The following is an 11,858-nucleotide window of genomic DNA, read 5'->3' as shown; positions in this document are numbered from 1 at the left end:
GTTCATTAGCCAATGTTGGTTTTTTTTCCCTTTCTATGGATTTTTTTGTTTTGTTTTGTTTATGGTTTCTTTTGCTGTGCAAAAGTTTTTAAGTTTGCTTGAGTCCCATTATGTTTATTTTTGCTTTTATTTTCATTACTCTAGTAGGTGGATCAAAAATAATCTTATTGTGATCTATGTCAGATCGTGTTCTGCCTATATTTTCCTCTAAGAGTTTTATAGTATCTGGTCTTACATTTAGATATAATCCTTTTTGAGTTTATTTTTGTGTATTTATTAATCCATTTACAGAAAGGAACCATAGATAGCCAAAATCAATGGATGAGAAAAATTTTACCACAGTGAAGGAGTTCATACTTTTAGGATTTACGACAGACCCGTGGTTACAGAGAGTTCTCTTTTACATCTTCCTGATCATTTATATCATCAGTCTTTTGGGGAACATCACCCTGATTTCTCTGATCTGTTCTGATTCTCGGCTCCATATACCCATGTATTTCTTCATTGGAAGTCTGTCATTCCTGGATCTCTGGTATGCTTCTGTCTATGCCCCCCAAATCCTGGTGACCTGCATCTCTGATGACAAACGCATCTCCTTTGCTGGCTGCCTAGCTCAATTCTTCTTTGCTGCTGGAATGGACTACACTGAATGTTGCCTGTTGGCTGCCATGGCTTATGACCGCTATGTGGCCATCTCCAACCCCTTGCTTTATTCCCAGGCCATGTCTCCAAGGTTCTGTGCCAGTCTTGTTGCAGCATCATATTTTGGTGGCTTTGTGAACTCAACCATCGTCACAAGTGAAACCTTTACCTTGAACTTCTGTGGGGACAATGTCATTGATGATTTCTTTTGTGATCTGCCTCCCCTTGTCAAATTGGCCTGTGATGTGAAGGAAAGCTACCAGGCTGTGCTTTATTTCTTGCTTGTCTCTAATGTCATCACTCCCACTGTGTTTACCCTTGCCTCCTATCTCTTCATCATTGCTGCCATCTTGAAGATCCGCTCCACCCAAGGCCGCGTGGAGGCCTTCTCCACCTGCGGCTCTCACCTGACAGCTGTCACCCTGTACTATGGGTCAATTCTCTTCATTTACTCCCGGCCAAGTACGAGCTATGCCCTGGAGAGGGATAAAGTGGTGTCTGTGTTCTACACAGTGGTGATTCCCTTGTTGAATCCCTTGATCTATAGCTTAAGAAATAAAGATGTTACAGATGCCTTGAGGAAAATGATAGAGAAAGCAGTTTCATAAACAAAGAGTGTTTTTTTTATTTTTTTATCTTTTTTACAGGTTAATCTCTACATCATTAATGACAGCTTGCAGTCTCAGAAATAAATAAAAAAGAAAACAAAGAAATTAGTAAATAATGTGGAAATACCAACCTGTATTTTTTTTTTTTCAGTTTACAATAATGTATGTGAATATTCTTTTGAAATAAAGGGGCTGGATTCTGCGAATTTTGTGAGAGATTGGATTTCTAAAATGGTATTCATGGTTGCCTGCATATATACTATCTTATTCTATGAAATCTTAATCTATGAAGTGAAGAGAAGTGAAGTGAAATTCGTTCAGTCCTGCCCAACTCTTTGTGACTCCATGGACTATACAGTCCAGAGAATTCTCCAGGCAAGAATATTAGAGTGGGTAGAAGGTAGGTTCCCTTCTCCAGGAGACCTTCTCAAGCCAATACTAAAGTGGGTAGCCTAACCCTTCTCCAGCAGATCTTCCTGACCCAGGAATCAAACCAGGTTCTCCTGCATTACAGGTGGATTCTTTACCAGATGAACTACCAGGGAATAATAAAATTGATTATTGAATCATTGTCACGATTATATGGATTAAATGACTTGCTTAAAATCTTGCAGTTCACAGGTGAGAAAACAAAAGTACAAACCTTGAACTTTCGGTTGTGAAGATATTTATCCATTTGTTAGGAGAATGAGTTAAGAGGTCACAAGTAAAATACCTGTCACAAAATTCCCTTAAAATAAATTTATTTTTCATTCTGATAATTATTTCTTTGTTTGTCATGATATATTTCTTTGGCAATAGATGTAGAAGATAGCAAATATCTTTACTTAGATTCACTGTGAGTTTTCAATAAAGGATTGTTTCCTCCAAAAACTAGAGAATTGAGAACAAGAGTATAGCAAGTATAAGACTTAAAGCCATGAAAGCAAAAGACCCTTGCTCCTTGAAAGAAAAGTCATGACCAACCTAGACAGCATATTAAAAAGCAGACACATAACTTTGACAACAAAATAATGTCGAGTCAAAGCTATGTTTTTTCCAGTAGTCATGTATGGATGTGAGAGTTGGACTATAAAGAAAGGTAAGGGCCAAAGAATTGATGTTTTTGAACTGTGGTGTTGGAGAAGACTCTTGAGAGTCCCTTGGATTGCAAGGAGATCCAACCAGCCCATCCTAAAGGAGATCAGTCCTGAATGTTCATTGGAAGGACTGATGTTGAAGCTGAAACTCCAATATTTTGGCCACCTGATGCGAAGAGGTGACTCATTTGAAAAGACCCTACTTCTGGGAAATATTAAAGGCAGGAGGAGAAGGGAATGACAGAGGATGAGATGGTTGGATGGCTTCACCGACTCAATGGACATTTGTCTGAGAAGACTCCAGGAGATGGTGATGCACAAGAAGGCCTGGGTGCTTCAGTCCTTGGGGCAGCAAAGATTTGGACATGACTGAGTGACTGAACTGACTGACTGACTGACATATCGGATTAAGGCTTATCCTAGTCACCTCATTTTAACTTAACCATGTCTCTTAAGGCCCTACCTACTTCCCTGGTGGCTCAGTAGTAAAGAACCCACCTGAAATGCAGGAGATGCAGGTTCAATCCTTAAGTTGGGAAGATCCCCTGGGGAAGGAAATGGCAACCCACTTCAGTATTCTTGCCCGGAAAATCCCATGGACTGAGAATACTGCCAGGCTACAGTCCATGGGGTCACACAGAGCCAGGTGTGACTATCACCACCATCTACAAATACAGTCATATTCTGAGTGAGTAAGCCAGGGGAGGTTAGGGCTCCAACAAAAGAGTTTTGGAGGGATACAATTCAAGCCATAACAACAAAGACAGGTAGGAATTGTCTGATGAATGAGAAAAGGAAGTGCGGCCTTCACAAAAAGAAGAGCATATGGTAAAGAAGAAAATTATGTATTGCATGATTCATTTTGGAGAAGTATAATTAATACAATTTGGAGAGTTTCAATTATCAGATATATTTAATAGTAATATTGTGACTTAGATCCATTTAAAGAGCCAATTTTTAATAAAGTAGTCATCATATTGTTATATCCTAATTAACACATTATCCCCATACTTCAAATGAACTCTAATTATGTCTTTGGAGACTATGGTGCATATATCTGGGTTTCTGTGTGGAAGGGATCCCAAAGGGCTACTGAAGAAATAAATGCATCAGGTCTAACAAAGGCTGAAACTTTAGAGGAGACAAAAAAGAGCATCACTCCCAGGTGTATCCTTCTGGTCAAAGGTAAGCATCTCAGATCAGAGGCAGTTAAGTGATCTGGCTTCTCTTTGACCTCAGTTGGTCTTTCCTGGTAGCACAGACAGTAAGGAGTCTGCGTGCAATTCAGGAGACCTGAGTTTTATCCCTGGGTTGGGAAGATCCCCTGGAAAAGAATGGTTACCCATTCCAGTGGTCTTGCCTGGAGAGTCCCGTGGACAGAAGAGCTACAGTCCATGGGTCACAAAGAGCTGGACACAATGAGAGACTTACGCTTTCACTCGACCTCAGCTGAAATCAGAAGAGAGGTGCAGAGTTTGTCTGATGCCACACACACACACTTCTAAACAGAGGTCCATTAGTGATATACGTAACTCTCATCTAGAATTAAAGTTCACTCTGATAGTTATGCTGACTCATCGCATATTCCTTTACACAGTGGAGAAAACAAGAGGACATGAGGTCTAGTGATTCTGATACTCTGTGTTGACTCAGCTATAGGTGTAATATTTTAACTTCTTGGTGCTCATTTTTTAGGTGCAAACTTCAGAGGGAAGTTTGAAGAGGAAATAGGAGGAAAAAAAGAGTAGATTGATTCTAAATGTGTAGTGTGAGAAGCTAGAAGAATAGAATTTGTTACCTGATATAACAAATGAACAGAGCAATCACTTTGGAGGACTGAAGGTTAGGAATTCAACTGCAAACTTCTGAAATTTGAATTATTTTGTTACTCATCCCTTAGGAGTATAGAATGTTAGCATTAGGTATCTTTTACTGTGTGTGTGTGGGGGGGTGTGAGTCATTCAGTCCTATCTGACTCTTTCTGATCTCATAGACTGTGGCCTGCCAGACTCCTCTGGCCTTGGAGCTACTCAGGCAAGAATATTGGCATGGGTTGACTTCCCTTCTTCAGAGGATCTTCCTGACCCAGGGATTGAATCCGGGTCTCTTGCATGGCAGGAAGATTCTTTACCACCTGAGCTACCAGGGAAGTCCCTTTTACAGGTAGAATTTTTAATTTAGAATAATGACCCCAAATCTATGGGTAGATTTATACAGATTCTTGAACCCTCTAAAATTGTGTTTGTTTAAACATGCATGCAGTTTTGGAGGTTGAGGTGAACATACATTGCTTTTGTTAGGTTTTCAAAGAGGTCTAACCTTCCAAAAATTAAGAGCAGTTAATTATTTTCCTGATAAAGAAATTAAGGAATGTACACAAGTTCACATGATTGGTTATTATAGAAAGAAGTATGACAATGCAAATCTTCATGTTAAAATAAGGATATATTTCATCTCTCATTTAAGCAAAGATGATGATACACTTAATGTCTACAAAGAAACATGCATAGCATAAGGGTTGTTAATCTTTTCTGCACACTGTATCATTGCAGGCAAGCTTACATGCTCTTATAGTTATGACAGAATTTATAGAGGTTATAAGAGGTTTTAATAAATGGGAATCACAGAAAGTTGGTGCTAGAAAAGGAACAAATACATTTCTTCATGTGATAAACTTGTGTTTCAGAGGGGATAGGTGACTCTCTTAAAATTATACAGGCATTATGTCATTATGTCTATTAAATCTCAATTTTTGAAAAATCACACAAATGGTAAGTGTTAGACCCTGTCCCCATCACAGGACTCCTTCATCCAAGGCCAGTGAGCTTTGCACTCTGAACGTGATGCTCCTTTGTCAAATTACATGCAAAAAGGTAACAAAGATACTTACTCAAAATATTAAAAAATTTCTGAAGGACATCACCAGTCTAAATATTACTGTGTTCTTGAAAAAAATGACTTTCATTATTACTTTTCCTTACACTCAGGTTTTATAAGTCAGATATTATTATTCTTTCTTAGAATAAAATTAGCTTCTACTGGGTTTAATTTTTGTCCACAACCTGGGCTACTCGTTTAATCTATAACACTGACATTTTCCTACCTTTTAAATGGTATAGCGATGTGGGATGGTGGCTATTAAGTACTTTCCCAAGATTGCAGAGCTATCAAGGGATGAAATCAGGATTTGAACTCAGGTGACAGTTCAACCTGGTGGTTTTGCAAGGCTGCCTACACCAGCCCTGTCTTCTCAGAGCTAGGCAGGCTGATATGCCTGCGCACGGGTGCTAACTCAGTGAGAGCTAGATGAGGAAGAAGGGACCCACTCACATGTCTGGGGTTCAGCATGGTGTCAGCTAGAGTCAAAAAGAGAATGCAGTCAGATGTCTCATTATCCAGAAAGCTAACCCAGGTTTATTTACATGGTTCAGTTTAGTTCAGTCAGTCAGCCATGTCTGACACTTTACAATCCCATGGACTCTAGCATACCAGGCCTCCCAACTCCTGGAGTTTACTCAAATGTATGTCCATTGAGTCAGTGATGCCATCCAATCATCTCATCTTATGTCATCTCTATCTCCTCCCCCTTTCAACCTTTCCCAGGACCAGGGTCCTTATTTTTTTCCATTTATTTTTATTAGTTAGAGGCTAATTACTTTACAATATTGTATTGGTTTTTGCCATACATTGACATGAATCAGCCATGGATTTTCATGTGTTCCCCATCCTGATCCCCCCCTCCTGCCGCCCTCCCCATCCCGATCCCCCCTCCCATCTCCTTCCCCATCCCATCCCTCTGGGTCTTACCAGTGCACCAGCCCTGAGCACTTCTCTCATGCATCCAACCTGGACTTGTGGTCTGTTTCACCCTTGATAGTATACTTGTTTCAATGCTCTTCTCTCAGAACATCCCACCCTTGCCTTCTCCCAGAGAGTCCTAAAGTCTGTTCTGTACATATGTGTCTCTTTTTCTGTTTTGCATATAGGGTTATCATTACCATCTTTTTAAATTCCATATATATGTGTTAGCATGCTGTAATGTTCTTTATCTTTCTGGCTTACTTTACTCTGTATAATGGGCTCCAGTTTCATCCATCTCATTAGAACTGATTCAAATGAATTCTTTTTAATGGCTGAGTAATATTCCATGATATATATGTACCACAGCTTTCCTTCCATTCGTCTGCTGATGGGCATCCAGGTTGCTTCCATGTCCTGGCTATTATAAACAGTGCTGTGATGAACATTGGGGTGCATCTCTTTCAGATCTGGTTTCCCTGGTGTGGATGCCCAGGAGTGGGATTGCTGGGTCATATGGCAGTTCTATTTCCAGTTCTTTAAGAAATCTCCACACTGTTCTCCATAGTGGCTGTACTAGTTTGCATTCCCACCAACAGTGTAAGAGGGTTCCCTTTTCTCCACACCCTCTCCAGCATTTATTGCTTGTAGACTTTGGGATAGCAGCCATCCTGACTGGCATGTAATGGTACCTCATTGTGGTTTTGATTTGCATTTCTCTGATAATGAGTGATGTTGAGCATCTTTTCATGTATTTGTTAGCCATCTGTATGTCTTCTTTGGAGAAATGTCTGTTTAGTTCTTTGGCCCCTTTTTTGATTGGGTCATTTATTTTTCTGGAATTGAGGTTCAGGAGTTGCTTGTATATTTTTGAGATTAATCCTTTGTCTGTTGTTTCGTTTGCTATTATTTTCTCCCATTCTGTGGACTGTCTTTTCACCTTGCTTATACTAGTGTGTGAGATCAGTGTAATTGTGTGGTAGTTTCAGCATTCTTTGGCATTGCCTTTCTTTGGGATTGCACTGAAACTGATCTTTTCCAGTCCTGTGGCCACTGCTGAGTTTTCCAAATTTACTGACTTGAGTGTAGCACTTTCACAGCATCATCTTTTAGGATTTGAAATAGCTCAGCTGGAATTCCATCATCTCCACTAGCTTTGTTCATTGTGATATTTCCTAAGGCCCACTTGACTTCGCATTCCAGGATGTCTGAGCTATGTCTACTAAGCTCTTCTGTGTATTCTTGCAACCTCTTCTTAATATCTTCTGCTTCTGTTAGGTTCATACCATTTCTGTCCTTTATTGAGCCCATTTTTGCATGAAATGTTCCCTTGGTATATCTAATTTTCTTGAAGAGATCTCTAATCTTTCCCATTTTATTGCTTTCCTCTATTTCCTTGCACTGATCACTGGTTTACATAGTAGTAGCATTTCAAAAGTAAGAAAAGAAAGATACAAGGCCTCTTGAGACCCAGGCTTGACATATAGTAATTGCTATAAATCGTTGACCTAAACAAATGACAAGGCCATCCCAGACACCAAGGACAGAATCTTGACCCCAAGAGAATCTATTCTTGAAATCAGAAAATCAGTAAAGAATTCTATCTCTTTTGCAATATATAACATAGATCATTGGTTTGTGGTTTATTTTTAACTTCTTTCTCTTTTAAAAGTTAGAGCATTAATTAAAGTATAATTACCAACAATGCTTATTTCTAATATTGCCATTCAATATTTCTATACATTACAAAATGATCACCATGATGATTCTCGGTATCATCTGCCACCATGCAAAGTTATTACATTTTGACAGTATTCAGTTGTCACTCAGTTGTGTCTAACTCTTTGCAAGCCCATGGACTGCAGCATGCCAGTCCTCCCATTCCATCACCAACTCCTGGAGCTTGCTCAAACACGTGTCCATCAATTTGGTGTTGCCATCCAACCATCTCATCCTCTGTTGTTCCTTTATCTTCCTGCCATCAATCTTTTCCAGCATCGGGGTCTTTCCCAATGAGTCAGTTCTTCACATCAGGTGGCCAAAGTGTTGGAGCTTCAGATTCAGCATCAGTCCTTCCAATGTATATTCAGAATTGGTTTCCTTTAGTATTGACTGGTTTGATCTCGTTGCAGTCCAAGGGACTGTCAAGAGTCTTCTCCAACACCACAGTTGGAAAGCATCAGTTCTTTGGCACTCAGTTTTCTTCATGTTCCAACTCTCACACCTACATATGACTACTAGAAAAACCATAGCTTTGACTAGACAGACATTTGTTGGCAAAGTAGTCTCTGCTTTTCAATATCCTGTCTAGTTTGGTCATAGCTTTTTTTCCAAGCTATTGTCATATCTCTTCTTCTTAACAATACTGTTGACTGTATTTACTATGGTGTACATTTCATTTCCATGACTTATTTACTTTGAAACCAGAAGCTTGTTCCTCACCTATTTTATTCACCAGCCCCCCGCCCCCCACATCCTCGTTTCTTTTGGCAATCACCTCTTTGTTCTTCATATCCTTGAGCCTGATTCTGTTTTGTTATGTTTTTCCACTTGGTTTGGTTATTAGACTCCACATATAAATGAGATCATACAGTATGTGTCTTTCCCTGGTGGCTCAGTGGTAAAGAATCTGCCTGCAACGAAGGGGACCCAGGATTGATCCTTGGGTTGGGAAGATCCCCTAGAGGAGGGCGTGGCAACCCACTTAAGTACTCTTGCCTGGAGAAACCCATGGACAGAGAAGCCTGGCGGGCTGCAGTCCATAGGGTCACCCAGAGTCAGACACAACAGAAGCAACTAAACAGCACCAGCTGCTTCACTCCCTTGGTATAATACCCTCTAGCTCCTTCCATGCGGTTGCAAATAATACAATTCCTTCTGGTCCCAGATTTGTTTATTGGAACATTTTTTGATTGGGGTTTTGTTCAATCTCATTATCAATAACAAGTTGGCCCATATTTTCTATTTCTTCCTTATTTGGTCTTTAAATATTGCATATTTCTAAGAATTTATCCATTTCCTCCAGGTTTTCTTACTTGTTGGCACATATCTGTTTATAGTATTCTCTTATGATTGCCTGTATTTCTGTTAACTAGATTGTAACTTCTCTTTTATTTCTAATTTTATTTATTTGGTCATCCTCTCTTTTGTTAATGAATATGGTCGAAGATTTATCTTGTTTTTTTTTTTTTCTTACTTTTCAAAGAATTAATTCTTAGTTACACTGATATGTTCTATTGTTTTTCTAATGTACCTAACACTTATTTCTACTCTGATATTTATTATTTCATTCCTTCTACTAACTTTGATTTGTTCTTCTTTTTCTGGTTTCTTTAAGTAAGTGTACTGGGAAGTTGCTTATTTGAGATTGTTCTTGTTTCTTGAGTTTAACATTATAGACTTAACTCTTACAAATGACTGCTTTTGCAATGTTTCATAGAATTTAGAGTTTTGTTTCTTTTTTAATTATGTTTCCAATTTTTAAACTTTTCTCTTTGAAGTTTTTAGTGACCAGAGGTTGGTTCAGGGGTTGGTTGTTGTTCAGTTGCTAAATCATGTCCTATTCTTTGTGATCCCATGAGCTATAGCCACCAGGCTTCATTGTCCTTCATTATAACCTAGAGTTTGCTCAAACTCGTGTACATTGAATCAGTGATGCCATCCAACCATCTTATCCTCTATCACACCCTTCTTCTCCTGCCCACAATCTTTCCCAGAATCAGGGTTTTTCCAGGGTGTCAGCTGGTCAAGATTTTGGAGCTTCAGCTTCAGCATCTGTCCTTTCAATGAATGAATAGTCAGGGTTGATTTCCTTTAGGATTGAACTGGTCTGATGACTGTGCTGTCCAAGGGACTCTCAAGAGTCTTCTCCAGTACTATTATTCAGAGGCATCAATTATTTGGCACTCAGCCTTCTTTATGGTCCAACTCCTCACATCCCTACATGACTACTGGAAAAATCATAGCTTTGACTCTACCCTCAAAGTGGTGTCTCTGCTCTTTAATACACTGTCTAGTTTTTGTCATAGCTTTTCTTCCGAGGAGCTAGTGTCTTTTAATTTCATAGCTACAGTCACCATCCACAATGATTCTGGTGCCCAAAAAAATAAAATCTGTCACTGTTTCCATTTTTTACCCATCTATTTGCCATGGAGTGGTGGAACCAGTGGTGGAACTTCATTTTTTGAATGGCGAATTTTAGGCCAGCTTTTTCACTCTCCTCTTTCACCCTCATCAGGAGTTTTTTAGTTAATCTTCACTTCCTGCCATTAAAGTGGTATCATATGTATATTTGAGCTTGTTGCTATTTTTTTGGCAATCTTGATTCCAGTTGTGAGTGTAGGGCTTCTCAGGTTGCTCGGCAGTAAAGAATCTGCCTGCCAATGCAAAAGCCTCGGGAGACACAGGTTAGATCCTTGGGTTCGGAAGGTCCCCTGGAGGAGGAAATGGCAACTTGCTCCAGTTTTCTTGTTGGGATAAGTTCATGGACACAGGAGCATCTTGAGGGCTACAACACATGGGGTTGCAAAGAGTTGGACAGAACTGAGCATGCACATATTTTATATGTGTCTATATATGTTTACTCTGTTAGATTGGTGTCTTTATCATCTTGTAATGTCTTTGTCTATCACTGTCTTTGTTTTAAAGATGATTTTGTCTGATAAAAGTATTGTTACCCCACATTCTTTCCAGTTACGTTTAATACATTTTCTCCGTCCCTTCACTTTCAGTATGTGTGCGTCTTTAGATCTGGAATATCTTCTAGGCAATACATGTGTGTGTATGTATTAAGTCACCTCAGTTGTGTCTGATGCTTTGCAACCTAGCAACTGTAGCCCCCCAGGCTCCTCTGCCCGTGGGATTTTCCTGGCAAGATTACTGGAGTGAATCGCCATGCCCACCTGCAGGGGATCTTCCTGACCCAAGGACTGAACCCACCTCTCTTATCTCTTCTGCATTGGCAGTGGTTCTTTACCACCAGTGCCACCTGGGAAGCTCAGTCAGTACATACATGGGTCTTAGTTTCTTATTCATGTAGTCACTCTATATTTTTCATTTACTAATATAGTCCATTTATATTTAAAATAAGTATTCATATGTACTTCTTAATGCCATTTTGTTAATTATTATTTTTTTGGTAGATCTTTTAAAAATTCCTTTTCTTGTTGTTGTCTTCTCTTGTGATTTGTTTACTCTTTAGTGTTGTATTTGGATTCTTCTCTCTTCTCTTTTTGTGTGGCATTTATCATAGGATTTTGGTTTGTGACTACCATGACATTTAAATATAGCTATCTCTCGCTATCTATATATGCAAGTTGTCAACTTATCTATATCTTCATATCTACTATTTATCTCAAGGTTTCTTCTTTATATATTCAGTTTCTTCAGTCGTGGAAAGTCTTCAGATGATGCTAATCAATAGTTGCTCTGTAAATAACTATAATTTAAGTGTTCCCAAAGGAGGAGGTGAGCTCAGTGTTCTATTCTGTCATCTGGGCCACTTCCTGCTCACACTTACAAGCAAACATCACTGATTAAAGAGCTTTTATTTATCTATTTATTTGTTGGTGTTCAGTGCTGGAAATTTTCCTGTAAGTGCTGCTTTACTATTTCCCACTAATTAATATGTTGTGTTTTATTTTCACTTTCTTAAGAATAATTTCTATATGTACTTTTTAATTTTGCTTATAAGATATTTAGAAGTGCTTTAAATATTCTTTCAAACATTTGG

General features: G+C 39.0%; 1 protein-coding gene across 1 annotated transcript; it reads left to right on the top strand.

The window, feature by feature from the left end:
- The first annotated feature begins 317 nt into the window (after positions 1-317).
- LOC136175661 (olfactory receptor 9G19-like) lies at positions 318-1,250 on the top strand. The gene has a single exon (XM_065945910.1). The coding sequence runs from the start codon at positions 318-320 to the stop codon at positions 1,248-1,250; it is 933 nt and encodes a 310-aa protein (XP_065801982.1).
- Positions 1,251-11,858: the final 10,608 nt, after the last annotated feature.

Source organism: Muntiacus reevesi, chromosome 9, assembly GCF_963930625.1.
Source record: "Muntiacus reevesi chromosome 9, mMunRee1.1, whole genome shotgun sequence".
NCBI lineage: Eukaryota > Metazoa > Chordata > Mammalia > Artiodactyla > Cervidae > Muntiacus > Muntiacus reevesi.
Note: the sequence above shows the minus strand (reverse complement) of the source record. Positions and strands in the feature narration are given on the sequence as shown.

Excerpts from the sequence above, each read along its gene's own strand:
- LOC136175661 (XM_065945910.1), top strand. The coding sequence starts at position 318 with ATGGATGAGAAAAATTTTACCACAGTGAAGGAGTTCATACTTTTAGGA.